Raw genomic sequence first — 27,106 nt, forward strand, 5'->3', positions numbered from 1 at the left:
CTGGGGCAGCACTAATGCAATTGTGGGATTAGGCTGCCGAGATGGTAAACCCACCCCCCCCTCACCCCCCCCACTGCTGCCGGGGTGATTTGGGGGGGAGACACACACCTGGGGCCTGATCCAGTGAGGGGCCCCCCCCAGACTGCCTCGGTGCCCCTCGTGCCCCCAGCCCTGGCCCACCCACCAGCATCTGCTCTGAATCTCAGCCTCCCCCCGGGGCTGTAATTACCCCAGCGCTAACGAGGGGCCTGGTGGGGTGGGGGGGGGACCACAACCCAGGTTGGTGACACCCCCCAACACATCCCCGCTGCCGGCGATAACCGAATTAACTGTCGCCATCTGAGGCCATCTGCTGCCGGGATGTGGATCAGGGATTACACCCCCTCCGTGCCCCCCAGCCCACCCCGGGCTCTCCCCGTCCCCAGCACCCACGGCTGCACTGTGAGCACCCCAATGCCAGCAGGCGCTGGGGACAGGGGCCCCCCCAACCCTGCCCAGGCGCAGGAAGGACGTTCAGGCGGCCATAATAAATACAAGAAAAGTTTATTGAAAAAAAGAGGCAGGGAGGGGGCAGCAGGCCCCAGCCCGGGGTAATAAATAACAGCCGTGCTCCCGGGGGGCACCAGCTTACAAAATATGGCTCTGGGCAGCGGGGTCCTGTGGGATCCCCAGCAAGGCTGGCGGGGGCTGCTGGGCACCCCGGTGAGGGTCTTGGGGGGCCCAGCCCCCCCGGCACCCCCGGGCACCTGAGAAGGGGCTGCCCTGGGGGGGCAGCTGGGGCTGCAGGGGGGTCCCGGCCCCAGGAGGGACGTGGGGGAGCAGCCCCGTCCCTGCCTACCTGAAAGCCACCGGCTGCAGCCACGGCAGCGTCCCCGAGCTGGGGGCACCGGCTGCGGGCAGGGGCTCAGCACCACCTCGGGCACCCCTGGGTGGGTGCCCGGCTCATGTCCTGTCCCCCCCGGGGCACTGGGGCTCAGGCCAGGATCTTCTGGGGAATCTCCACAGAGGCTTTGATGAAGATGGCGTTGTCCCTCACGTAGTTCCGCTTCTTGATGTCCTCGTGGGAGATGAACTTGGGGTAGCCGAAGCCCAAGGTGCTCTCATCCAGGGAGCTGCGCGAGGCTCCCGGCTTCTGGAAGTTTTTCCAGTTGGGATCAGGGTGGAAGGTCTCGGTGATGTGCTGGGGCTTGGAGAGCGAAGGGTCGCTCTGGTCCAGCAAGGAGAAGGTGACGCGGTAGGAGAAGGGCCACTCCAGCAGGTTGTCGTACTCGCCCGGCAGCACGCGGATGTAGACAGAGAGGTGGCTGCTCTCGCCGCTCCCGTTGCCGTTGAGGAAAGCCGAGACCTGGAGCTTGTAGCCGTACTTGTGGGTGTAGAAAGGGGGGCTGAAGAACTCGTAGTTGCTACGAGCTTTGGCTTCCTGCAGCTTGCGGGCGTAGTCGGCGATTTTCCAGATGAGGGTCCCGTCGCTGCTCACCGACAGCTCCTCCATGTCCCGTCGCAGCTCCAGGATCTCCTGCCGCTGCCGGCTGACCAGGGCGCACACCATGCCCAGGTGGGCCTTGGTGGTCTCCTCCAGGTGCCGGCCCATGGCCAGCTTGGGGCACTGCGGGGACAGTGGGACTGTCAGCGGCGGGGCGCCGGGGGCACGGGACAGCGTGGGGACGTGGGGTGGGACAGGACAGAAGGATGCCGTGGGGATGTCAAGGAGATGTCGTTGGAACATGGGGGTGCTGGAGCAGCGTGGCACAGGGACACCTGGTGGGGACGGCAGGGGGACACCTGGGCAGCCAAGTGACACAGGGCTGAGGCAGGACAAGGACGGGGACGCTACAGAAACCACATGGATGGGACAGAGCAGAACAGGGACACCACAGGGGATGGGACAGACGTCGAGGCAGGAGAGGTGTGGGGATGCTGTGGGGCAGAGGTACACCATGGCAGGGATCTCACAGGATGCCAGGGAGGGACGGGCACGGGGACACTGTCACGGGGCCGGGGACACACTCACGCGGTGTTTGCAGCCAGCTTCCTTGAAGGGGCACAGCAGCATGGCAGTGTTGCAGCTCTCCTTGAGGTGCGTGGGCACGTCCTCCCGGGCAATGCTGGGCGTCCCGCACTGGTTGGGGCAGGGCACGGGATACCGGGGACATTGGTACTGGTGGTTCTGGGGACAGAGAGCGGCTGTCAGCTGGGGCTGGGAGCTGGTGGGGCGAAGGTCCCTGTGGGCCCCGTCTCACCTGGATGGTGTCGAAGACAAACTCCTTGGCGCAGTAGGTGCAGGGCTGGGTGCGCTTGGGGCACTCGGCCAGGGTGTGCTGGGACAGCAGGCGCCGCATCATGCGGGCCCCACACTTGTTCTCGCAGTAGACGCTCTCCTGGGGACACGTGCCCTGGTGGCCCTGGGGACAGCAGCAGCATCGTCACCCTCCGGCTGCCCTCACCGGCCAGCCCTGCCAAGGGATGGGGCCATGCGGTGCCCCCTGTGGCCAGGCTGTGCCCGCCGTGGGGTCCCCCACGGTGCTCCCCACACCCAGGCTGTGCCCCCAGGGTGCCCTGTAGCCCATCTAAGTCCCCACACTGCACCCCCCAACCCGACTACACCCCCCAGGACACCCGTGCCAGCTGTGTCCCCCGCAGTGTCCCCCCCACAGCCATGCCCCCTGGCACGGTGCCGCTGCCCACCTCGAAGGCCTCCCCGGTGAAGTCACTGGCGCAGAACTCGCACTTGACCCGGCGCTTGGGGCAGCCGTGCTGGACGTGCTCGGGCAGGTCGCGGCGGCTCAGCTTGGTGCTGCACCGGTTGGGGCAGGGGATGACATTGAAGCCGCAGGTGCCAAGATGGGCCTGGGGGGCACAGGGATGGTGAGGAGGGGCGGGGGGAGTCACAGGGCACAGCCTTGGCCCCCACCTCATCCTGCCGGACCTTACCTGGAGGTGCTTGATGAGCCCGCTCCAGCGGCAGCCCTCCTCGCTGTGGATGCAGCGGATGGCCAGGCTCAGCACCTGCGCCTCCAGCTCCGGGTCGGGGTAGATCTGGGGAGGCAGCGCCGGGGCATCAGCAGCCCGTGCCAGGCTGCGGGGGCACACGGACCCCCCACCCCAGCCTGGCCGGGAGCCGCAGGCACGCTGCCCGGGCCTGGATCCCCCCCGCCAGCAGAGGAACAAGCGCCCTTTGTCGGGAGCGGGTTTCCGTTGCGGCACAAAGGGCTCTTGCTTCCGCACGGGCGTCCGTGCCAGGCCGGCGCGGCTGTGCCAGGCGGGTGTGCGGAGCCTGGGGCTGGCCCCTTGGTGGGGGGCACAGGTGACGGGGATGTCCCCTCGGAGTGGGGCGCCTCGTCCACATGCCAGGCTCACCTTGGCATAGTCCAGGGGCAGCTGGTCCTCCGGGCACTTGAAAACGCCTTCGCTGCAAGACACAGAGAGGGGTCAGGATCACTCGGGGCTAGGGAACAACGTTGTCACCGGTGACACGGCCGCCACGTCCCACAGGGTCCCCGCCATCCCACCCCAGGACGTCGGCGCTGCCCCTCCACCGCTGAGCACTCACCCCGTGCCAAATCCAGCCGCGGTCCCTGGGGAACCGCAGCTCTAATCCCGCTCCATCTGTCTGAGCTGGGAAATGCCCCCGCCAGACACCCCCCTCCGGGCAGCCCCCCCTCCCCGCCGCCCCGAGCCGGGCACAGAGGCCACAGTCCCCAGGGGCCTGGGCTAGTCGCTGCGAGCGTGGCACCATCTGGAGCCCCAGCAGCCCCCTCGCCCGCCCCGGCCCCCCCGGGATTAAGGCAGGGTGCCGGTGGCTGGCCCAGAGCGCTGTCGGTGGGGGCCACGGTTGCCCGCAGCCCCAGGTGCTGGGGCCCAGGGGAGGTGGGGGGGGGCGGGTGCAGCAGCTGGGCGCCAGATGTGCAGCCCGGACGTGCAGCCCCGGGGCTCCCGCTCCACAGGAAACGGCCCCGTCAGCCACCGCGGTGAGCCGGGATGGGGGACAGGCAGCTGCCCTGGAGGGGGTCCCCATCCCGCTGGGCCCCCAGGATGGGGGTGCTCCTCCCGAGAGCCGTCCCCAAGGTGGGAATGGCCCCGCTCAGCCCCAACCTGCACAAGGGGGACAGATGGAACCGAACAGGCAGCCTGGTCGGTGACACGGCTGGCCAGGAGCCACCACCACCACCCCTGGTCCCCACAGCACCGTGCCTGGGGACAGACGAGGGTGGCACCCCACACACCATCCCCAGCGGACACTGCGGGTGGGACACACGGCAAGGACATGCTGGGACCCCCGGGACTCTGGTGTCCCCGAGGTGGCTCTTGGGCGAGGCTGCAAGGTCACCCTGCCCACCCAGCTCATCACCACGCGCCCTTGGCAGGCACCGGCGTGGCCTTGACCGGGGCGGCCAAGCAGATGCGAGCGGCGCGACAGAGCCAGCGATGCCGCCTGACACGTGCTGGCCTGGGGTGCCCGGGCACGGCGCGGGGATGTCCCCCTGCAGCCACCATCCCTGTGCTGGGGGACGGGGGGGGGCCAAGAGACCCCCAGGAAAACCAGCCCAGTGTGTGTGACTCCCGTGGGGCACGGCCACATCCAGCCCTGCCACGTGCCCCGTCTGTTTGCCGCGGGTGTTTCTGTGGGAGTCACCAGGCACCCGCTGAGATAAGCTGCTCCCGGCCAGGGCCGGGCACCCAGCCCTTTCCGGGGAGCCCACGGCTGGCATCGCCCCACGGCTGGCATCGCCCCACGGCTGGCATCGCCCTCCCACTATTCCAGGGGCTGCCGGCCCTGCCTGCACCCCGTGCTCGGTGTCGGGGTGCCGGGGCTGGCGGGGAAGCAGGATGGTGACCCAAAGCCAGCGCCTAATCCCCAACAAAGCCTCCCCCATTCCTCACGCTCCGCCGGGCAGGGAATGTGCTGAGGCAGCGCCCGGGGGGGACCGTCCTTGCCTCTGACCTTCGCGGCACGTCAGGGCGCAGCGAGGTGATGGGGTGGGGGAGCCCCAACATTCCCTGGCACCCCCCTCCCCCGGCACCACAGTGGGGCTGGGTGGCTCAGCCCGTGTGAGCCCCAAACCTGATCCAGTGCAAACGAGGGGGGCTCGACGGGGGGACCCCTGCGTCCAGCCACCCCAGTTAGAGCCGGGGCGGGGAGCGGAGGCGCTGCCTGGCACGGGCGCCGGGGAACGCCCGGTTTCGTAGAAACCGGCTGGTGGCGGCGGGGCCGCGGGGCCCCCGGCCCGGGCAAAGGTCGCCCCGGCCGGGCGAGGCGCAGCCGGAGGCGGCAACGGAAACCGGGGCCCGGGGTGACGCTTTGCACCGCCGCACGCCCGGGGGGTGGGGGGCACGGACACCCCCTCGCCGTGCCACCGTGGGACCCCCCAGCCAACAACCGGGCAGCACCGGCCCCGGGACGGCCCCGGGTACCGGGGCTGGGGCTGCCAAAGCGGGGGGCCGGGGGTGGGAAGGGCCCCGTCCCCTCGCTCCCAGCGAGCACACACGGTCGGGTCGCGCTCACCCGTGGGAGTGGGGGTACGGGGGTGGCCGGATCCCCCCCCCCCAACTCTCCCCGGTCGCTCCTTCCGGCGGGGTGTAGGGCCGAAAGGGGTTGAGCACAAATCTTTGCAAGCGCTCGAAACTCGCCGCTCCGGGCTTCACCCGGCCTTCCTCTTCCTCCTCCTCCTCACCGAGAGGGGCCACGGGCCGCTGCACCCCGCGGGGCCGCTGTCACGGGCTGGGCCCGCCCCGCACCCCCTCCCCGGCCCGGGGCATCCCCGGGACACCCCGCACCCCCTCCCGGGACACCCCGGCGTGCAGGCCGGCCCCGCACCCGGCGGGGGGGGGTGTGTGTGTGTGTGAAAGCACCCGCTGCCCCCCGGGGGTGCGAAGCCCCGGATCGGGGCGGGAGGGGGGGGGGGGGTACGAGACCGGGGCGCTCCATAGGGGAAAAGGGGTGCGAGGCGTGACGTCACGGCGGGGTGGGCGTGACGTCACGGCGGGGCTCACCTGAGGAACTCCTGCAGGCAGGTGTCACAGAAGCGGTGGCCGCAGGTGGAGACGCGGACGGGCTCCCGCATGGGCTTCCCGCAGAGCGGGCACAGCACCCGCCGCCGCGGCCGCTCCAGCAGCTTGTAGTCGTAGCCCGGCATCCCGCTCGCCGCCGCCTCCTCCTCCTCCTCCTCCTCCTCCGCGCCCCGCTCGGCTCCTCCGCGCTCCGCGCCCGGCTCCGCCCGGGAGGTCGGACGGGGCGGTGGAACCGGCCTGACACCGCCCCGCGCCCGGGGCCCGGCCCCGACACCGCCTCCCGGCCGGGATCCGCCTCCCCCCCCCCGACCTTCCCCGCCGCGCCCGCACCGGCCCCGGGGGCTCGGGGAGCAGCGTCTGGGGCACGGCCGCTCCGGGGGGGGGCTCGGCACCCACCGCACCGGGGACGGCCACTCCCGGGGACCTGGGGAGCATCAGCCCCTCCGGGGGTGGGAGGGGCGGTTTGAGATCCACCGCACTGGGGACAGTCACCCCTGGGAGCATCACAGCAGGCACAGACACCCCGGGGGGTTGTGCAGACCCCCCCGCGCCTGGCAGCAGGCTGCCCAGGCCCCCGGGGTTGGGCTCTGGCCCTGGGGTGGGGGCACACACCATGCTCTCCCCTCGGCGGGGGTACCACAGCCCTGCACACAGCCCAGAGCCGCGGCTGTGCCCCCCTGGTGGGGGGGACACAAACACACACGGCGCCCACACCCGCTTCTGCCTCAGCGAGTGACCCCTGCCCCCGCCATCACCCACAGCAGGGTCTGAGCTGGGCGATGGTGGGGCAGGACATGGAGGGGCTGCCTTGAGACCCCCCCCACGCCACAGGCACTGGTGGGGGGACACATATTGCTGTGGCTTCATCTTGCTGGGAGCTCCTGTCCCAGGCTGCAGCCAACAGCAGCCCTCCAGCCCGCAGTTTCTAACCAGAGCTTGGAGGAGGGAGAATAAAAGCAAATCTGTCTGGCTCCAGCCCCCACTTCACTCTTTCAGAAACCAGAGCAGCATATGGGAGTATTTGCCCCTTTCCCTGGAGATGGAGACGAGCAGATGACAGGCTGTGAGCATGTGTTAGTCCCACCAACGCACGCTCCAGCCAGCTTCCCATTAAGGGCGGCAGTTGCACCAGACCCAAATGTTAGCAGTTTTCAATTAGCAAATGGCAGAGGAGAGGGATTCCTGGGGGACACACTAAGCAAGTCAAGCTCTATCACTTGTCACTCAAGGAGCTCACGTTACCCGTCTCCCCAAGAGGATCTGCTTAAAATAAAATCCTCCAGCAGCCCGGGGCGGGGAAGGCAGGCAGCCTGCCCGCTCTCGCTGCCGGAGCTGCCAAGAAGGGGATGGGTGGCTGATTTTGGGGGTTACCCTGAGGGATAACGGGTTACCCTGCTGTGCCCTGAGCTGCAACAGGGCTTTAGCTCCCAACATCCAGATAACGGGGAAGCTTGTACTGATGTACATCAAGTGTAAACAGCCACCACTGGGTTTTTTTCCGAGGGACATGACAAGCTGGCAGCCTGCTTGGACAGCTGAGAGCACTGAGCTAAACTTTAACCAGTTCCCAGAGAGCCTGGAAACCCAAGGTGTAAAAAAAATGACAGTGGGAAACCGCACAGAGAGCAGTGGGGAGCACCGGGAACCTCTGAGGTGTCACAGGGGTGGCAGCCTGGGGTCGAGATGCTCCCAGGCCGGGTTTGCTCAGAGCTGTGATCCCCCCAGGGCAGGATCTACAAACAGCCCCGTGGTCTGTCCGGTTCTGCCACTAAGTCACAGCACGCCCTGGAGCCAGGCTCGCTTCCCAACAAGAGAAAGGCCCTACCCCAGCCACAACACGCCGCAACCCAGCCCTGTCTAAAAACTCTCCCTGGACACAGCTACGGGACCAGGTTCAGACCAAAAGGACGGACCCTGGGCCCTGGGTGTCAGCATCCCGCAGGGCCACGGACACAGCACCCCTGTGAGCCTAGAAAACCCGCGTCTCCACCAACAGGCATGAAACAAAGCCGAGTTTTATCACCGTTCACTGCTTCTCTTTGATGTTTTAAATTTTCTTCTTTCCTAACCTCACTGAAAAACATCTCTGCTAATTAGCCAGGAGCTGACAAAGCCATCAGAAGGCGCTGGCTGTGCTGGCAGGACGGCTGGGAGGTGTCAGACCCTGCAAACAAAGATCCCCTCCTTTCCCCCTCTCCCTTCCAAAAGCCCTCCCCGCACTCAACATCACAGCCAGGCGTTTGTCTCGCACAAAGGCGACAGTCAACCCCCGGGCAGGGCAGTTCCCTTTGTGGAGGCAATATGTTCTCTGTCCCCCCGTGACGGGTCAGTCCTTGAATCCATCTGGGCTCGGGGAGGCCTCCTGCCTTCTTCCCTCAGCCTCTCCCTGCCCTGCACCCTGCTCCATCCCTCTGCCTCGTATTTGACTTAAAACTGGAGGGACAGAAAACCGACGCTCCGGCTTCTAAAGAAGTTAAGGTGGAGCGTTTTGCCCCGGGGAAGGGAGCGGGGAGAGTCCTCTCCCTGCTTCTGGGGACTCAAGCCGAGGGAAGGCAGGGGATAAGGGGAGGGAGGCGGCTGGACAGACGGACAGACGGCAGCCACACCTTCTGCCAAGCCTGGTGGGAACGGGGTTAAAACCACAACAGAGGTGCTGGAATCAAATCAAACCAGCTCCAGGATCAGCAGGCGGTTTGGGTCGTTTCCTGCTGACAGAGATGGCTCTGGGTCAGCAGGATCTTACTGAGCTCAGGGACGGGGATGGGCTTTCCCTGGGTGACAATGACCAGAGGGGACCCGCAGCGACGGGGATGCTGCAGACGTGACCAGGCAGCTTCATCCCCACATCACCTCCCCTACCCGCTCCCCTGTGGCCCTGCCTTCCTCAGCAGGAAGAGCCACTGGGACACGGCTGATCCACCACCAGCTCCACAGGATGCGGGAACAAAACAAGGATAAAGGGAGAAGCCCCGAGACCTGCAGCTTTTACCGGGAGCTTCTGCAAGGAAACAAAGCAGCAGACGTGAGGAATGCAATGGCCTATTTGCCCGGGCTGCTCTCTGCCTCCGGCAGCGCGGACATGCCTCAGCTTGTCGTTTCAAGAGCTATTGTTGCTCGGGGCTGGGGGCCTCTTTGTTTCCTTTACCCTTTTGCCAGGCTTGGTCACAGCCCGGTATTAAATTATTCAAATCATCTCGCTGAGCTTTACAGCTGAACTCGGAGCGCACAGGCTGCAAAATCCCAAGGGCTCCAGCCCTCATCAGTGAGCCCCTGGCCCAGCACAAAGCATACTGGTCCATACTGGTTTCCCCTGTCCTGAGCAAAGGGTTCAGATATTCGTGCCAGTGACACCTCCAGCCCCGGCACTGCCACGGAAAGGCATTATTAAGCCATAAAACATCCCACGGGGAGCAGGGGGGTGTGTGGTAGGTGCACCCACCCAGTGAAAATAGGGCTTCTTGGCTGCTGAAGGGTAGCAGCTGCTGATTGCCCTTTTCTCAGGGCTTCACAGTACTTGGGGCCTTTGGCCAATGATGGCCAATACTGACCACAGATCAGATTCATCTGGGTATAAATGGAGTCCCTGGGGGGGGGGGGGGGCATTTTGAGCCTGTCCTCCCCTGGAGCAGCATGCTGCAGCTGAGGACTCTCCCCTTGGGTCGGAACGCTGCCCAAGGAAACCCCTTGAGGTTACTGGGTCGGGACGGTGCCCTGAGGTGTTCCACAAGGTTGAGAGTCCTCACTTGTTAGGTGAGTGATAGAGTGTTTCGGGTTGTTAACTAGGAAGTGGTGTTTTGTTCTGTGATAGAGCGTTTTGGGTTGTTGTTAAACCCTAGAAAGTGACAGGGTGTTTTGTGTTGTCGTTAAACCCTAGGAAGTGGTGTTTTGTTCTCCTCTCACCAGCATTCAAACCTGCTGCTGAATAGTTGCGGAGGGCTAGTTGTTTATTGGAGAGCCTTTGTAACAGGGTGCCAGGGCGCTCGCCCCTGGATTTGGCAGCCTAGCTCTCCGGACTGCTCGTCCCCCTGTGTGGTGGCATTTTGGTGCCACCACTGATGAGATGAAGGGTGTTGGAGACCTCTTTCCTGCCTGGTGGGGCTGTAGCAGCACACCAGCCCCTTCTTGGGAAGGTGTTTGCACGTGATGTGGGGCAAGGGGAGCCCTGAGAGCTGAGCACAACACAGAACGGAGAAATCTGTTGCTGTAGGAGCCGGTGCTGCCACCAGCTCAGCACAGGGAAGAGAGGCAGCGGCCTGGGGGGCTGCAAGGCGATTTAACCCAGCCCCGCAGTTACCCAGTGCCCAGCTCGGTCTGGGAGCAGATAACACCCTCCCCTCGCCGACACCGGGCTGTGGGAGCCGTCCCTGTAACCTGCAGCACAAGGCGAGTGCCAAGGGCCTGGCAGATCCTTTGAATTCCAGTCAGCTTCCTGGGATAGCAGGGTGTAACCGCCTGCAAGGCAGCTCCACAAGAAACAAAACCAGCGGGGGGGAAAAACCCATCCAGCCACCCTGGCAGGAGCCAAAGGGAGCCCGTGTCTGAAGCCAGGGCTGCACCCACCCTTCCCGGCCGGACGGGACCCGCGCCCTTCCCCGGGCGAGGCGAGAGTGGAAAGAGCAGGAGCCCTGGGGGAATTCATGACCCAGCACATGACAGAGGGCTGAGGTGGCTTCCAGAAGAGCCCAGCAAGGTTTCCCTCCTTGAAAAGAGGGCAGAAACCCAAAAGTAAATGAGAGCTATTTAATGTCAGTGAGGTTCTGAAAGATGTGCCTTTGTACAGGATGGGGAAGGGAAAGAAGGGAAAGGGAAGGGAAGGGAAAGGAAAGGAAATTACTCTTCTGGAGATACATTTTTTTTTTATCTCGTCTGTGACACAGTGATATGCCCCCTCCTGCCTGCAGAAAGGATCCCTGGTGGAAACTCATCATCTTCCTGGAGAGATCCGAGTTAGAAAACTTCAATTACTGACAATTGCTCACTGTGTTTTGCTGCCTTCCGCTAGCTCAGCTGGTAGCCAGCGAGCTGGTCAGCAGCAGGATTTGGGAGCCTGAGGACAAATGTCAGCTGGGGGATCTGCCAGTAATCTCCTGGGGCCAGGGGAGTCTCTAATTGGAAAGCTCCAGGCAGCATTTCGGGAGAGCGAGCCGGGCTGTGCCACGCAGAGAGGCTGCTCCCACCAGGTTCAGCCAGCCATGCAGGCCAGGACCCTCAAAGCGTGATGAACAGCTCAACAAACGGGTGAAACGTTTTAAGCGGGGGATGGGAGAGGACAGACTTCTCTAATTAGAGAAGAGGTTTGCACTTAGTCACCCAGTGCAGCGCCTGGGGCCCTAAGTCCAGACACTGCGGTGCAAAGGCTGACAGCTCTCTCAGACACCAAGCTGTCAGCCTGGGCTTTGTAACCAGAGACAGTTTCCACGCGGGGGGGGGGGAATAATCTCTTGTGCTCCACGTCCGTCTACACAGGCACTTCCAGCAGGGAGGGGCAGAGCCCCAGTGTGACCCCCTGAAGGCAGCACCCAAGTTCTGGGGACGTTTTCCCCGTGGCACGTCAGTGGCAGCAGCTCTCAGGCACTGGAGGTTCATAGCGACCCTCGATTCAGCGAGACCAGCTCCGGTTCTGTGCGAACCATCGTTCCCAGCTTCCTCTCTCCAGAGGAAAGCTGGAAGCTCCCAAGCCTGGGGACACAGGTCTGAGCCAGGCCGTACCGGGCAGAGAGGCTTACCGGGCAGCTGAGGGGAGCCCCAGCACCTGCACGATGAGGCTGGATGCGGCCCCTCTCAGTTCAGACTCACTGTGAAGACGACTCTTCCACGGCGGCTGAAACACAAAGGGCAAGGACCAAAAATAAGCTGTAAGCCACCATCTCGATGAAGCTACAGTGCCCTGTGCCACAGAGGCCAGATACCCAAGAGATGGGCACTGCAATCCTTGTTCTGCTACCCCAGGAAGCCACGGCAAGGCCTCAGGAGTGGCACAAGCAGGAGGCAACACCCGGCACACAGAGCCCAAGCAGGAGGAAATGCAGGAGCTTAGGCTTGAGCCCTCCGCCTCCTCCTCTCCAGCATACCTGGCTTCTCCCAGTTATTCCTGTGTTTGCAGTGGGATTGAGAGAAGGGCATAGCAGCGGCCTCACAATAAAGTGGGCAGAAGCCCAAGCCAGTCAAAAATGGTGTTGGCCCCATGGGAGGAAACCGCAGAGCGGTACAGAACTGCTGCCCCAAAGGTAGAGCACTGCTCGCCTGTGCCAGCAGCCTCTCCGGGCGGATCCCAGCCAGAGCTGACAGCAGCAATGACATCAGGCGTGTCACCAGCTCCTGTGTTTTCTCTGGAGAGGTTTCCAGGCAGACTGAGCTGTGTGAAAGCCCAAAGTCAGATCTCAGCTTTTTACAGAGCTCTCAATGCTTTTTGCACCCTGGTTACTGAGGGATGCCGGAGCAGGCGAGGCTGCTGCCCTGGCACTGCTGTTGCTGAGTTTGTACTTCCAGGGCCGTGACAGGCAGGATGAGTTTTGGAATGGGCAGTGCAGAGGGGCAGCAGTGGGGTTGCACACTCAGTCCCTGCTCTTACAGTGCTGCACAAACCAGCTGTCGCGAAGCCACAGGGCAACTCCGGCAGCAGAAGGGGAGAGCAGCCTGCAGCCTTCCTGCGGAGACAAAACCCTTTTACTCTCGTGACAAACACCCTACTTGTTCCCAAGCCTGGGGACTCAGCCGTTCTCTGTCCCCTTCACGTGGCAGCACACACCACGTGAGAGCTCGGCACTCGCAGGGGAGGAAGGGGAGCCACGGCCGGTTCCGCTGCGCTGGGGCAGTCAGCTGGGCCTCCTCCCCTCTGGGGTGTAATTAGCCTCCTTGAAGTGGGCTGGGACTGGAATCCCTTAGCCCAGTGCTGAGGCCATAATCAGCCCAGCAGAGGAGGAAGAAAGGCCCCTCCAGCAGTCTGGGCCAGGCTCCCATTGTACATCCAGGCAACGGAAGGGCAGGTCACGCCATGGGCACGTTTTAACCGTGCAAAGATGCTGCCTTTGGTCTGAGCAGAGAAGAACCACAAAACCATTGCTATCTTTTCCAAACCACAATGGAAAGCCGGCAGCCAAAATGACGCCTCAAATCTCAGCTTCTATTTCAGCAGCATCAATTAGAGAGCTGCTCTTTTTGGATACTCTGTGGGCTGCCAGCACACTAGCTCCCCACTGGCCACAGCTTGCCCAGCCCACCTCTCTGGGGGTGCATGAGTCTGCCTCGGCTGTCCCTTTGCTCCCCTGGCCCAGTGGATGCAGCAGAAGGGGAGTTTTTATGGGCTTCAAGTTATTTATATTCATCTACAGCTCTAGAGGGACTGGAATAACACAGAGCTTATGTGCCAGGGTACGGCTCTGGTCACAAGCCATTGTGTCTGGCAGGAATCAGAGTAACGAAGCCTCTACTCACACTTCACTGCCAACAACGTGTTCCCGTGGCAACACGCTACGGAGGTCACCAGGTAGGGATGTGCCTCCTCCAGGTGCACCGGCCTTGGCGCTCCCGTTTCCTCGTCCTTCCTGCCCAGGCGTCCTCTGGCTCCCTTCCCCCACGTGCACACCTCACCCTCTGCGGGGGAAAATAAACACCTTGCTGCACACAGAGCTCACCGGCAAACAGGCCTCCCATCTCCCTGGTACCACCCCGGGCTATCTCTGAGGCCGGCCTTGGCGTGGAATGCAGGCAGAGGAAAGCCGGGGCCCACTTGCAGCCCAGGACACCGGGGCTTCAGCCTCACCTGCGCCGATGGCCACAGTGAAGGCATCACCACAAGCCACCACAGTGACCTTCATCGCCTGGAGCCCCACAACCAGGTGGGGTACACGGCTGTTGCGGCAGGAGCTGGTGCCCAGCTGCCCATGCTGGTTGCTCCCAAAGGTGTAACACTGGCCAGAAGCTGAAAACAGAGATGAGAGAAACAACTGGGTGTCACCCGAGGAGCCCCTGAAGCTCTTTGCTCACCACCGTGCTGAGCATCCTGCTCCACAGAGCTCCAACATCGGGAGCAAGGTGTCTCCTGAGCTCCTCTGAGGCCTCTGCCCATGGGAAATGGAAGCAGGAGGGAAGACAGTGAAAACGCAAGCCCCCCCTCACCTGTGACTGCAGCTGAGTGCGCTGTACCAATGTCAGCACACACAATCAGCTCTTGGTTCAAGGGGGCCGACTGGGCACCCATGAACACGGTGGCTTCTTCCACCTGATCCTCTGGGGAAGGCTCCTCTGCTGAGCTGATCCGATCTAGGCCCAGCTTGTTACACCTGCACGGGGAAAAGCACAGTTCAGAGCACCCAAGAGACAAATCCTGCCCAACATAACTGCACCACCAGCAGTGTGATGCTGGGGAGTAGGAGCTCACAGAGATGTCCTCCTCCCTCTTCCTGGGCTGAACACAGATGGACAGGCCCAGGAGGCTGCAGGCAAGGTCTGGAGCACAGACCCTCCCCGCTCTTACCTGTTGCTCCCACAAGCAAGAATCTGGTTCTTCACTGTGAGGACCATGGAGGAATCGATGCCGCAGATGACCCTCTGAGCCTCATGCTCCAGCGGGACTGTGACCTGCTGGGGGGAGTTGTGGCACTCCAGGGTACCCAGCCCAAGCCGACCTGGCAGGAGGAACAGAGCAGGGCACAGCTGATGGCCACACACAAACTGAGCACACCCCCATGAGCAACGGCGTCAACAGAGCTGCTGCAAGAGCTCAGCCTGGGACCTGTCGCCACAGAAGGCAGTGAAACCCAAAGCACAGGGGCCTTGGTATGCGGTGAAGCAGCTGCAACTCTTCTACACCCACTTAGCCTGGCACAGCTGGAGAGGACTGTGGGCAAGCAGGGCCAGCAAGGGGAGTGGAAACAGGCAATGGAAAGCAGAAGCCGTTTTGCAAAGCAGACATCTCTTACCATTATCCCCCCTGCCCCAGGCAAACACTTCCCGTTCGTTGGAAACCGCCAGGACGTGAGATGCGCCACAGGCCACCTGCACCATCTCGTAGCCCAGCAGGGCCTCCACGATCTTGGGCTGGCAGGGGAAGAGCAGCAGCCGTCAGCCGAGACCTCCCAGCCTGCCTGGCTGCTCCCACCCCATCCCTCCCACCCAGTCCCCCCAGCCTCAACACAGCACTGGCAGCATCCCAGTTTTCATCCAACACAAACAGCAGAGAATTTTTTTTTTTTTGTTCCAGTCTTCAAAGGGTTTAGAGACTACGTGCACACAGCAGAGAAGATAATGCAAACATCTCTGGGGCGGAAGAAAGCAGCCAGCACAACGGTTTGGAGAGGGAATAGGTTCAGCCGAAGGGCTGGGATTCGCCCCCCTGCCCATGTGGGGAGTGCCAGGGGCTGTTAACGCACGCTCTGAGCAGGCAGGGGCTTGGTGGAGGATGCGCTGGCTGAAAGGCTCTCGCACAGGGGAGCTGTGAGCTATCAGCTATATGTTCGTTAGGGTGTGGAGAGATCAGGATCTCCACATTTCACGCAGCCCCTGCTGTGACCTGCTGTTAGATCTGACACCTCGCCAAGGTGAGCCTCATTCTCATTATCTTCAAGTGAAAAGCACCATTTGTTGGGATCTGGCTGTTGTTCCCAACTGGTCTCCCCTCCCCAGCAATAAGCACCGAGCAGCTCAGCTCCGGACAGAGCAGGAATGAGTGAGCCAGCTGACCACAGTGACAAATGGCACCAGTCCCTGGGCTTGGCTGGAAGCCATTGGCTGCTGCCACATCCGAGGGCAGGCGAGGAAGAAGCTGGAAAGGAGCTACGGGCCAATCTGAGCCAATCGGAAGCACAGAGCTCTTCTTTAAATACTGGCTCTTTTGAAAAATAACTTTTCTCAGTGAACCCTGGCAGCTGCAGGCCAAGAGCGAGGCAGGCAGGTGTGTGATTGGAGGCAGGCTCCAAGCTGGGTGTCTGCCAACAGCAACCACAAGGCAGCTCTTGACTTCCCCCACGCTCAAAGGGATCATTGTGTAGGGGGGGGGAGAGAGAAACAGAGAGGCAGGTTGGGTCTTTTAAAACCCGCAGTGACAGGGAAAGGAGGGGGAGGGGGTCAGATGCCAGAGCATGCCTGGGATGCACATCCCTGGAGCTGGGATGAGCCCTCTCACGTGGCGCAGAAGGCAAGATCCATCCTCTACCCTGGGGGAACAGCACGCCCAGCACCCTCACGACAAACCTGGCTTACATCCGTGAAGTTTCCGTGCCCCAAACAGCCATTGCTGCCGCTGCCAAAAGTCATGATTATCCCCCTGTCTGGAAAAGCAGAAAGAAGTTGTGTTACAGGCACATGTGAGGCCCTGCAAGGCACATGCAACCCACGGGGCTGGCCGTGGCTCCCAGGACAGCGGCTCTGCTTGGACCCACTCTGACTCATAACTTGCTGTGGGGGCCAGAAACCTTCAGCAAGCTTCTAGAGAGCAGCAGCCTCAATGTGCTGTGACAACTCACCAAACAAACAGCAGATGATAGGAGAGCACTGAGATAACATTATTGCAGCTGTGTACGCAGGAGCTGCTAACTCCACGGTCTGTCAAGGTGTTAAATACACAGAGGCACTGACTGAGCAGCTGCCCAGCAAAGGGGTGGCAGGAAACGCCACAGAGAGGTAGGACAAACATGTGCCCATGAAGTTTGCTGGTTGCTTATCTCCCAGGCAGAACACCTCCTGGCCCACTCTCAGGGGGCTTCAGACCCTGCCTTCCTGCAGCTGAGTACAACCGGCCCTGCAGGAGCTCTTGTTGACTTCTCACTGCAACACTGGGCACTGCTTGTGTCCGTGTCACACTCACAGAGTATGTGACAGAGAAAGTTTGAACTTCCCAGTCACTCCTCACACTGCAGTCCCCACTGTACAGGCCAGTTCTGGCTTCAGGTGACACCAGTGCAGCTAGAACAATAAATCTGTGATCCTCCCCACACCAGACAGAGCTCTGAGACCAAGCTGACCAGTGTGGCATCATAGTAGGACCGAGCCTGCTGTTTCTTAACCCCACCTGATATTATACGAGAAGCCACAGAGGCCTTCGTGCCACCCCAGCCCAGTGCACCCCTCCGGTTCCTCTCTGAGCAGGCTCCCCAGGCAGTCACGCTGCATTCACAAGCCAGCTGCCACGCAGAGAGGTCTGGAACTCAGCCAGGCGAAGGCAGGAGGCAGCAGCTCACCTGTGAGGCAGGCTGTGAAGAGATCACCGCAGGACACGTGTTTGATGGTCACGCCAGACTGACCTTCCAGAAAACGGGACACAAACTGGGGCTGGAGCTGCTCGGTGGCTCCTGGGAGCGAAGGGCCTCCTGCTGCACCCATCGGGGGAGCCTGGCAGAGAGAAGCCATGTTGGCTGCTGCACCTTCATGCAGCAAGAGCTGGGTTGGAGAACTCAGACGAGCCCCTTCCCACAGGTTTAGTGGTGTTACCCACACCCAGGGCTGGACAGCAGTCCTCGGGGACACAGTGAGCAGAAACGTCTCCTCCTCCGAAATCATACATCCAAAGCTTCCACAGCCACTGGTTGCCCCAGGTTCCCCACCACTCACCTCCCACATGATGAGCCGCCCCGATTTGGTGACCCCGGCCTTCTGCGTCCTGCCAGCAGACACCTGCACCACTTCGGTGTTAAGCATGGGCAGGCGGAGGGGGGTGGTGATCCCGCTCCCCCAGGTGTAGATGGATGACAGTGGAGGAGGGATTCCTGTCCTGGCTGAGCCACCTCGAATGCCTGTGGGTCAAAGAGAAATCATCAGCACAGATCCCTGACTCTCCTCCCACAGGAAAAGAAAGGACACCAGCCAGTCTGGGTTGCCAGCATAGCAGAGCCAGCATTGCTGCTAGAGCAGGGCCTGCTGGCCAGCAGAGCCAGATCAGTGCTGGTCTAAGGCTGGCAAGGGGCTGCTGGGGAGCGCCCAGCCAGGGCTGAGAAACACGTGGGAATAGCTCCTTGTATTTTATCCCAGAACTGAGGGAAGTGGCACCACAACAGCTCTAGTCTAATTGTTACCAGCGCCAGTGGCATTGCCCTGCACTGGGACATCCCCTCCTCAGCACCGCCAGCTGGTTCCCAGTCTTTGCTGGAAACAGCAGAAACTTGATTCAAGGGTTCAAAACCTAGAAGAGGCAGCTGGAGAAGAGTGCTGCCTGGTCCCCACAGCCAAGGTGCTGGTGGGCTCCTCCAGGGCTCAAGGAAGGTGATGTCTCTTAACTTCCTCTCCCCAGAAGCTCAAGCGCCTCTCTGACCCCTTGTCATCCGAAGGAAAGGGTCTTTCCGAATGGAGCTGTGTTGAACACACCGTGCCAGGACTCACCCCTCGGCCTGGTGCTGTTCACTCGTCCCCCTGTCCGGCTGTGGGTCACTGTTGGCACTGGAGCCAAGGGTTTTTCAGGCCTGCCAAATCAAAACCCAGTCCTTAATGTCAGCTCTGCCCCAGAGGTCCTGCAGAGCCCTGAATCACAGGTCTGGGCAGAAGTACAGTATAAACCACGGCTCACAGAATTGCCTCAGTGGGTGCTTTAAACCACCTGAGAAAGGGGAGTTGTCATCAGTTTGCTTCCCCCTGAGCTCACAAGTCCCCTGTTACAGTGAGGACAAGCCCACAAGGCCACTGGGCCAGGCTCGGCCCACAGCAGCCACATGTTGGGTAATGCAGGAGAGCTGCAGGGGGACAACGCTTTCTTCAGAGCTGGTAACAGACAGTGAACCGGTCAGACACACTGTGGGCTGTGGCAGCCGCTCCCTAGGGACACTAAGGTGACAGAGTCACTTGCCTTCTCATTTTGACACTGCCCACGTCAGTGTAGAGGTTCAGAAGGGGACGAATGCAGATGGCCTGGGCCATGATCTCATTCAGCTGGGGCCGCTTGGAAGGATCCAGGTTCAGCATGCTAAGGATGAGCTGGCGCAGGTCGGGGCTGTATCTATCCGATATTGGGGCAAATGTGCCGCTCATGATCTTCAATACTAAGGCAGGAAGATTCTGGAGAGGAAACAAGAGAAAGACATACAGAGGCTGGGCAGTCAGAGGTGAGGCAAAGGAGCAAGAAGTTCTCAGCACTGCCCTCTGCCTTCACACCTCCAGGCTGAGCGAGAAGAGCGATCCAAGCATACATACATTTTCACCTCTGTAAGAGGCCACACGGCTCCCTGCACTACATGTAAACCATATTCCTCTTACCGCAGCTTCGAAAGCCCTCTTGAGGCTGGCGAGTTCATACAGCACACAGCCCAAAGCCCAGATATCACTCTTCTGGTTGTAAGGCTTCCCTTCACAGAGCTCTGGGGAGATGTAGCACGGAGTTCCCACAACCTAGAAGAGACAAAGGAAATGATCACGATGCTGTGAAACTGGGGCAGCGAGGTGGAAAGAGAAAGGCTCAGTTTAGAGCCTAGTGTGTAGGCTGACTACAGCACCACCAACCAAAGCTTAGTGGAGCTGGGCTTTTGTTCCCTGGTGTCAACATCTGCCTGACAATCTCAGTGAAAAAATCAAGGATTTGACTTTCCGGTGACCTCCCTTGCACATAGAGAGATTACCTCTCATTTTGCTCCTAGCCACTTGAGAGAATCAGAGCCCAGAGCAGTGAGCGTGATAGAAACGTCTAGTCAGATTAGACCAGGTGGGGAATGATACCCAAGTCTCAAGCAGAGAGAGGAGATTAAGACAAGGCAGGATGGCGCAGCACAGGCAGGAATTCAGTTGCCAAACGTCAAATGACCCTGCAAACCCCACCCCTGCCACTGTGACAGTGGGTGGAACCCTGTTTACCCTCACCAGTGGGCCCAGCCACCCCATCCTGGCTTGGGCAGGCAGGTCTTTCTCATGTTTGCACAGCCCATGGACAGACCTGCAGCAAACTCGGGCATGAAGACATCAGCCTGTATAAACTCTGAGGAGCAAAGCAGCATCATGGCACATGGATGTGGCCTACTGCAAGTACACTATATCCAACCTCACTGCCTACAGCAGCTTCCAAGAGACTATGGTGAGCCAAGGCCAGAGTTTCCAGCCTGCTGCCACGGTGCTAAGCAGCTCCCCTGTGAAGCCAGGCCACTCACCGTGTAGGCTTTACTCTTGCTGCTCAAGATTTTGGAGATGCCAAAGTCTCCAATCTTGACAATCATGCGATGTTTGTCCAAGAGGATGTTCTGAGTCTTGAGGTCACGGTGCAGGATCTGCTTGGTGTGCACATGGTGGAGAGCCAGGAGGATCTGCACGAAGAAATGCAGGATGGTATCCTCATCCAGCAAGGAGTTACAGCGCTTATGAATAAACTCTGCTAGTGTGCCCCCTGCAAAGAACAACAAAAGGCTATTGGCAAGGGTGGCTGCACAGGGCACTGCAAACCCAGCCTGAAAGCCAGGGGGATTTAGCCACGGCATCTTAACAAGCCAAGCACATGGGAAAAATCACGTCCTGGTGGGACACGCAGCACATCATCCAACGCTCCCGAGACTGCGTGGAGAACAATGACCGCACAGTTGGTGGGACGAAGAAACAGCGAGAGAGAAGTTACTGTTGACATATTGTCAAACGCAGCAGGAAAAGACGCTAAAATTACAGCTCTTGGAGGAGGACTTAAACCTCAATGGCAGAACAAGATAAGCCTGTTCTGCAAAAGAAAGGCCACGTGGCACAGAGAGGCCCCTATCGAAAAGGGGAGGTCCAGATTCAGGGCTCATGTAGGACTTTTAACAAACCCTCATGCGAATGTTGATTTTATCTTCAACTCCACAGCAAACCTCGTTAGAAAGCACGTCTTCTCACACACAGCTGTGGGACCAACAGTGTGGCCGAGAGCTGACACAGGGAAATGTGAAACCTAAGCCAAGGGCAGATGGTAGCACACTTATCAGCCACAGAGGTGTTAGAAATTACTTTGTTTTGGATATGATTAGAAGGCATAAGGCATATAATGACAGAATCAGAGTGGTTGAGGTTGGAAGGGACCTCAGGAAGTCATCTGGTCCAATCCCCTGCTCAAGCAGGGCCACTGACAGCTGGTTGCCCAGGACCACAACCTGTCTTTTGAATATCTCTAAGCATGGCGACTCCACAACTTCTCTGGGCAACCTGTGCCAGTGCTTGGTCATTTGGCTCACAGTCAACTTGGTTGATCCACTAGGGCCCCTGGATCCTTCTCCACAAAAATGTCTGTTCAAGAGAGATATGTTTGGACTCTTTGGGGGTCCAAAGCACAGGATTTTTACAAGGAGCACAACATGGGGCCACAGGAGCCCAAACCAAGGAGAGCTGAGGGCTTGGCATTCCCTGGACCTGACAAGAAACGACCTGCAGGCACTGGGGGAGATCAGGACCCACCTGGGGCGTACTCCATGGCGATCATGAGCGCCTTGTCCTCCAGAAAGTTCTCGTAGTACTCGATGACATTGGGGTGGCTGAGCAGCTTGAGGACCTGGCACTCATTCTGCGCCGCCAGTCGCTCGTCCTTACTCATCTGCTCCACTGGGATTTGCTTCAGGATCACCAGTTTCTGGTCGGCCTTGCGCAGGCACAGGTGCACGATGCTTGTGGGGAGGGGGACAGGGCCTCAGCGTGGGGTGTGGGGAGGGACACACCACGACGTTGCCAGTATAACGGGGCCTGCAATCCCACCCCCCCCCAGGGCGTCTCAAACCCAACGCCATGTCACGCCATCGCCTTGGAAACAGCCAAGGCCTCGACACCGACCCTACTTCCCCCACCCCGGTGCCACGTGTCGACGGACACACCCCCCCCACTCCCCCCACCCCCCAGTTGCCATAGCGACGGGACATGTGCGCCTTGCTGCCATGGCAGCGCGGCCTTCGGGCTCCCACCCCACCCCGCAGTGCCATACCCCCAGACACGCGATGCCACGGTGAAAAGGCCTAGAGACCCCCCCTTCTCCCACTCCCGGTGCCCTCTCGGCGCCAGAGGAGCGGCCCCGTGGCACCCCTCACCCGAAGGCCCCTCTCCCCACCACCCGGATCCGCTCGTATTTCTCCATCACTGCCTCGCCCGGGCCCGGGCTCCTCCCGTCTCCATGGAGACACTTCCGGGAGTCGCTACGGCGGCCGCGGGCGGACAAAGCACCGCGGGCCGCGCTCGTGTGCGCCCCCCCCCCCCCCGCCACTATGTGTGTAGGGCCAAGGGGGGTGGGGGGCGAGGTGCTCCCTGCTTCGGCTGTAAGAGGGGCTAACGGCACCCCAAAGCGGCCTGGCCGGGCCCCCCGCTTGGGTGGGCACCGCAGTGCCCTGGGAGGGGGGTTTGGGTGCCCTGAGCCTGCCACCCCCAGGTTGGGGGGTGCCAGCAGGAGCCCCCCTCACCCCCAGAGAGCGGCGGTGCCCGCAGCACCCTCCTGCCCCACAGCCCTGAGTCTGGGGGAGCACCCACGCCCTGGGGGTGTGCTGCCTTAAGGTCAGGGACAAGGGTCCTGGGTCCCCTCCCTGACCCCCCCCAACCTGCTTTAGACCCCCAGGACCACGAGCCCTGGTAGCAGAAAAGCAGATTCATGCCCGGCGTGCACTGATCTTAACACGCTCGGGAGAGATACCGTATTCCTTCAGGCCTGGGTGTTCGGTGGAGTTTTCCACCCAACAGCAGGTTTTCATGCTCCTTTTATACACAAAAAATCAGAGGTTAGTCCTTTCCCGAACACATCTGTTAGATCCGAACTGAGAAGTGATTAAATACGATTACACTAAGGCTTACATGGCGCTTCTACTACTACGCGTGCTCAGGGGAAGGGTCCTAACCAGAGCAGGGGTCTTTTTGACCTGGGAGTGTGATTTTTAGTTTTATAATTTCAGTTAGTTCAAAAAGTTAGTTTCATTGCTGAGTTAAATAATGGAATAGTCACTTGGCCAGGTTGTCAGATAAACTCATCCTCAGCACAATCCCAGACGTTCTCTTTACAGTCCAGGACATTCTGCCTATTTTATAGGATTCTAAAAAAACAACCAAAGCCTGTATTTTATGAACTTCTTACCGCTCTCCCTATGTGTGGTAACCATAACCACTAGCATAATCATTAACCATGGCTACTAGTAAATGTGGTGTCCTGTATCACCCCGGGGCCGGCCGTGGTGGCACCTATAGCGTAGAAGGGGGCTCGTGCCCTGCACCCAGGGGTGGCTGCCCCTGTCCTGGAACGGGGACAAGGGACAGCAGTGGCAGTGCCACCCCCAGGCCGTGCCACGTGGCCATGCTGCCATCTAGCGACACCGAGCCCGGCTCACGGGGGGGTGTCTGTGTGTGTGTGAGCAACCCCCCCTTGCACCAGCCAGCGCCCGGTGTCCCGCAGCGAGAGGGCAAGACCCCCACGCAGGACCTCGCCGTGTCGCGGTACCCACAGAGCCTCATCCTGCTGCCATGCTGGTATTAGGGAGCACCTGCCCCCCTCCCTGTTCCGGGGACCCCCGTATCCTCGTGAGGGCTGTTTGTGGGTGCTCGCTGCGCACACCCAGCCACATCGGCGACTATTTTTGCAGGGCAAAGTAGTTTTTCTGGCTCCCCACCGTGCAACTCCCCCCGCTCCGGGGCATCCCCACCGTGCCCGGGACACCCACACGGTGCGCAGGACAGATGTGCGGGGCGCACGCCAGCTGTGCAGCGCTGGGACAGATGTGCAAGGCCCGGCCCAGCTGTGCAAGGCCTACCACAGCGAGCTGCGCCTGCCCAGCACAGGCGTGCCCTGCGCTGCACGCTCGCGTGCGACACCTGACACACTCGCGTGCGACACCTGACACACTCGCGTGCGACGCCCCGCACACGCACACGGTGTCCCGCGCACACGCAGCGCAACACAACACCCCGTGCGCACCCGCGGCCGACCAGCCGGTGCAGTGACCGGTCCGAGACCCGTGCAAGTGCGTTGCACACGAGCGTGCAACGCCCGGCGCGTGCACGCACACGTGCGGTTCCCGTGGTCAACGGGGGCGTGGTCAACGGGGAGGCGTGGTTAGCGGGGATCGCGCGGGGGCGGGTGGCCAATAGGGGGCGTGGCTAACGGGAATCGGACAGCGGGCGTGGCTGAGACTTTGGAGGGGGCGTGGTCAAAGCGTGACGTAGTCACCTAGGAGGCGTGGCTAACGGGAAATAGCGGGCGTGGTTGACGGGGGATCGGGGCGGGGGCGTGGCCACGTGCATGGGCGTGGCTAAGAGGCGTGGCTGTCCGCTGGGGGCGTGGCCACGGCCGCCCCTCCCCACCGGAGCTGGGCGCGATGGGCCCGGGCTGGCGGGCGCCCTCGGCGGCGCTGGTGGGCGGCAGCGTGGCGCTTTTCGGGGCGCTGCGGCGGGCGGCCCTGGCCCTGCCCCGACCCGCCGCCGTGCGGAGCCGCCCCGGCCGCGCCTGGCGCTGGCGGAACCTCCTCGTCTCTTTTGCACACTCCGTGCTGGCCGGGCTATGGGCCCTCTTCAGGTACCGGGGGGGGGGGGGGGGGGGGGGCGGGGCGGGCATCGGTGCACCCCCTGCGAACCGGGGCTCCAGGCCCCCGTGGGAGCACGACCCCGGGCACTGCGCACCCCCACCCCCCTCCCTTCACCGGGGAGGAGGCACTGGGGGTCCCTGTGTCCCCCGCCCCAGCACCCAGACTGACCCCCCTTCCTCTTCTCCTCACCCCCAGCCTCTGGCACTCCCCGGAGCTGCTCTCCGACATCCAGGACGGCTACAGCGTCTCAGGGCACCTGCTGGTCTGCTTCTCCTCGGGTAAGGAGCCAGGCAGGGCCACGGCCACAGCCACCCCACTGGGCTCTGCCCACTCCCTCTTCAGCCTCACCCAGCACCCCGGCCCGGGATGAGCCCCCAAGGGCCGGGCAGCTCTCCGTGCCTCCTGCCTTAATCGTGAGCGTAGAGCCCACAGGCTGCCAGCCCCCGGGGCCCAGCCGTCTCCCCACGCTCGGCGGGGTGGAGGTATTTCCGACGCCTGGAGCACTATCACGCCACCCTCTTCCTCCTTGCTGTTCCCCCTTATCGCAGCAGGTGATGGTGCACAAGCCAGACCCCCCCCTCAGTGCTTTCCTCCATCCCACAGGCTATTTCATCCACGACAGCCTTGACATCATCTTCAACCATCAGTCCCGCTCATCTTGGGAGTATCTGGTGCACCACACCATGGTGAGTACAGCCCCAGGGAGGCGAGGAGTGAGCACAGGGGGGCTACCACACACCCCATGGCTTAGCCCATACAGGTTTCCTGCGCTGTACAGCAAGACAAGCCAGAGCCCTTCCCTCTGCCTCACCCTGGCTGCGCATCGACAAAGTGAGAGTGCCCAGCAGGGCAGGACGTGGCGAGCACCGGGAGCCAGACAGGCTGCCACGCCGGGCAAGGGGAAAGCCAGAGGCTGGGCCTAGCTCCCCAGCACAGGGAGGTGTAACTGCTCCCTGGGGGAAATGGCTCTCCAGACTGGTTTTCCCAGAGAAACTGGCTCTCCAGACTGGTTTTCCCTTGGCTCAGGTGCCTGGGGGGCTGCTGGGGGTGGGGGGGGATTAGTACCCATATGTCCAAACCTTAGTAGGGAAAGGCTCGCCTCCCCCAGGGCAAGGAGACCTGACCCTGTGCTCTGTGTGTGTGTCCCAGGCCATCTCTGCCTTTGTCTCACTCATCATCACGGGCCGTTTCCTGGTGGCAGCGATGCTGCTGCTGCTGGTGGAGGTGAGCAACATCTTCCTCACCGTCCGCATGCTGCTGAAGATGAGCAACGTGCCTTCCCCGGCACTCTACGAGGCCAACAAGTACGTCAACCTGGTGATGTACTTCGCCTTCCGCCTGGCGCCCCAGGCTTACCTCACCTGGTACTTCCTCCGCTACGTGGAGGTGCAGGGCCAGGGTGCCTTCCTCACCGCCAACCTCCTGCTGCTCGACGCCATGATCCTCATGTACTTCTCCCGCCTCCTCCGCTCAGATTTTTTCCCCTCCCTGCGCGAGGGCTCTGCGGGGAGAGACGTGGATGGTGAGAAGTTTCTGATAGACTGAGACGCGCGTGCCGAGAGGGACCTGGGCTCCGGCTCTTGGAGGTCTTGGCCTCTCCAAACCTGCTCTGATGTGCCTTAGGGCTCGCTCCCTGGCTCCGGGCCCTGCCTTCACCCGCTTTGTTGCCTAAAAGCACTTCCCTGCTGGACCAGCCCGACAGCCTCGCTGAGCCGCGGGGACGCTGCCGAAGCCAGGGGCACGGCCGATGGAGAAGCAGCCCAAGCCGGCTTCCACGCAGGCAGCTGGAGGGCCAGGGGTGGCTGCGTTTTGCAGCTGATGGCCTGAGAGGGTTGCAAGGGAAGGGACGAGTCCCTCCCGTGGTGATGCTGGGTGTTATGTGCATTAAAATCAGTCTGTTTACTGCTGCCGCAGCACGCCTGAGCTGGCTTTTCTGTGGGGCACAGCAGTGTTGAGGAGAGGATGGCAGGGGGGGAGAACGACACACAGGCCCATGGGAAAGGATGTGCCCCCATTCCCAGTGGAGGGCTGGCAGTCCTTGGGGAGGGAGAGGGCACATTTCTGCTGCTCGCTTTGTTCTAGGGACCCTCCAGGGATGCACTTAAACCTGCTGCGTCCTACCAGCCCAACTGCACCGTGCTGAGCCTTAAATAGCAAGACCCCATCCCTCTTCCTCACTCATCTGCTGTTCCAGAGACCCAGGGCTGTGCAGGGAATAGGGGAAGGGAGCCAGGAGAGGTACCCAGCCCTGCTGCAGTCCCTGACCTGCCTGGCGGCGAGGAGCTTGGCTGGGCTGCATGACTCACCCAGCAGCCACGTGAAGTGGAGCTGGCATGGGAAAGCCGTGTGAGGCCACAGGCTCTTCCTGGAAGACTGCTGCGTGCTTGCATCCCCCTGGAGTGATCTTCACCAGCACAGCACAGCTCTGGCCTCCTGCGAGCGTGCGGGGCCCTCTCCCGCAGCAGCAGCGGGACCAGGCTGCCTCCAGCAGCCACCCCAGAGTGGTGGGAGGGAAGAGAGGGGTTCAGCTCCCTGGGGGAGCAGGGCCAGAACTGGCCCAGCCGGTCGTGTGGTGCACCAGAGCATTGGGAAGGCAAATCCTGCTGACGTGACAGCTCCAGGATCACACCGGACTGGCATAAAGCAGTGGGGCTTAGAGGGACTCCTGCCCAGCCCCTGCTCCA

The 27,106-nt window shown here is 61.6% G+C and overlaps 3 protein-coding genes across 4 annotated transcripts; 1 reads left to right on the forward strand and 2 right to left on the reverse strand.

The window, feature by feature from the left end:
- Positions 1-607: 607 nt before the first annotated feature.
- TRAF4 (TNF receptor associated factor 4) lies at positions 608-6,165 on the reverse strand. The gene is made up of 7 exons (XM_074922813.1): positions 5,992-6,165; positions 3,358-3,409; positions 2,932-3,036; positions 2,686-2,847; positions 2,241-2,402; positions 2,012-2,167; positions 608-1,606 (listed from the first exon to the last, which is right to left on the reverse strand). Exons 1-7 carry the CDS (start codon positions 6,132-6,134, stop codon positions 974-976), a joined length of 1,413 nt encoding a protein of 470 aa, XP_074778914.1. The 5' UTR covers positions 6,135-6,165; the 3' UTR covers positions 608-973.
- A 4,607-nt stretch (positions 6,166-10,772) lies between these two features.
- On the reverse strand, positions 10,773-22,018 carry NEK8 (NIMA related kinase 8). 2 transcript variants are annotated; one of them, XM_074922779.1, is made up of 15 exons: positions 21,954-22,018; positions 21,334-21,539; positions 20,070-20,302; positions 19,189-19,320; positions 18,782-18,990; positions 18,322-18,401; positions 17,557-17,738; positions 17,187-17,337; positions 16,201-16,277; positions 14,931-15,048; positions 14,486-14,636; positions 14,128-14,291; positions 13,772-13,930; positions 13,444-13,602; positions 10,773-11,830 (listed from the first exon to the last, which is right to left on the reverse strand). In XM_074922779.1, exons 1-15 carry the CDS (start codon positions 21,998-22,000, stop codon positions 11,802-11,804), a joined length of 2,097 nt encoding a protein of 698 aa, XP_074778880.1. In that variant the 5' UTR covers positions 22,001-22,018; the 3' UTR covers positions 10,773-11,801. The 2 variants fall into 2 exon arrangements, with proteins under 2 accessions (XP_074778880.1, XP_074778881.1); XM_074922780.1 differs by lacking the exon at positions 10,773-11,830 and adding an exon at positions 12,318-12,364.
- Positions 22,019-24,191: 2,173 nt separating this feature from the next.
- Positions 24,192-26,329, forward strand: TLCD1 (TLC domain containing 1). The gene is made up of 4 exons (XM_074922888.1): positions 24,192-24,412; positions 24,618-24,700; positions 25,026-25,108; positions 25,572-26,329. The coding sequence occupies exons 1-4, from the start codon at positions 24,216-24,218 to the stop codon at positions 25,965-25,967; spliced, it is 759 nt and encodes a 252-aa protein (XP_074778989.1). The 5' UTR covers positions 24,192-24,215; the 3' UTR covers positions 25,968-26,329.
- Positions 26,330-27,106: the final 777 nt, after the last annotated feature.

This window comes from Athene noctua, chromosome 19, assembly GCF_965140245.1.
Source record: "Athene noctua chromosome 19, bAthNoc1.hap1.1, whole genome shotgun sequence".
Lineage (NCBI taxonomy): Eukaryota > Metazoa > Chordata > Aves > Strigiformes > Strigidae > Athene > Athene noctua.

Coding starts and splice junctions, on each gene's coding strand:
- TRAF4 (XM_074922813.1), bottom strand. CDS start 6,134: ATGCCGGGCTACGACTACAAGCTGCTGGAGCGGCCGCGGCGGCGGGTG. Junction 3,410..5,991: donor TGCCTGCAGGAGTTCCTCAG/GTGAGCCCCGCC, acceptor TGTGTCTTGCAG/CGAAGGCGTTTTCAAGTGCC. Junction 2,403..2,685: donor TCACCGGGGAGGCCTTCGAG/GTGGGCAGCGGC, acceptor TGCTGTCCCCAG/GGCCACCAGGGCACGTGTCC.
- NEK8 (XM_074922780.1), bottom strand. CDS start 22,000: ATGGAGAAATACGAGCGGATCCGGGTGGTGGGGAGAGGGGCCTTCGG. Junction 19,321..20,069: donor GCAAGAGTAAAGCCTACACG/GTGAGTGGCCTG, acceptor TGTCTCTTCTAG/GTTGTGGGAACTCCGTGCTA. Junction 18,402..18,781: donor GGCAGTGTCAAAATGAGAAG/GCAAGTGACTCT, acceptor TTGATTTGGCAG/GCCTGAAAAACCCTTGGCTC.
- TLCD1 (XM_074922888.1), top strand. CDS start 24,216: ATGGGCCCGGGCTGGCGGGCGCCCTCGGCGGCGCTGGTGGGCGGCAGC. Junction 24,413..24,617: donor GGGCTATGGGCCCTCTTCAG/GTACCGGGGGGG, acceptor CCTCACCCCCAG/CCTCTGGCACTCCCCGGAGC. Junction 25,109..25,571: donor ATCTGGTGCACCACACCATG/GTGAGTACAGCC, acceptor TGTGTGTCCCAG/GCCATCTCTGCCTTTGTCTC.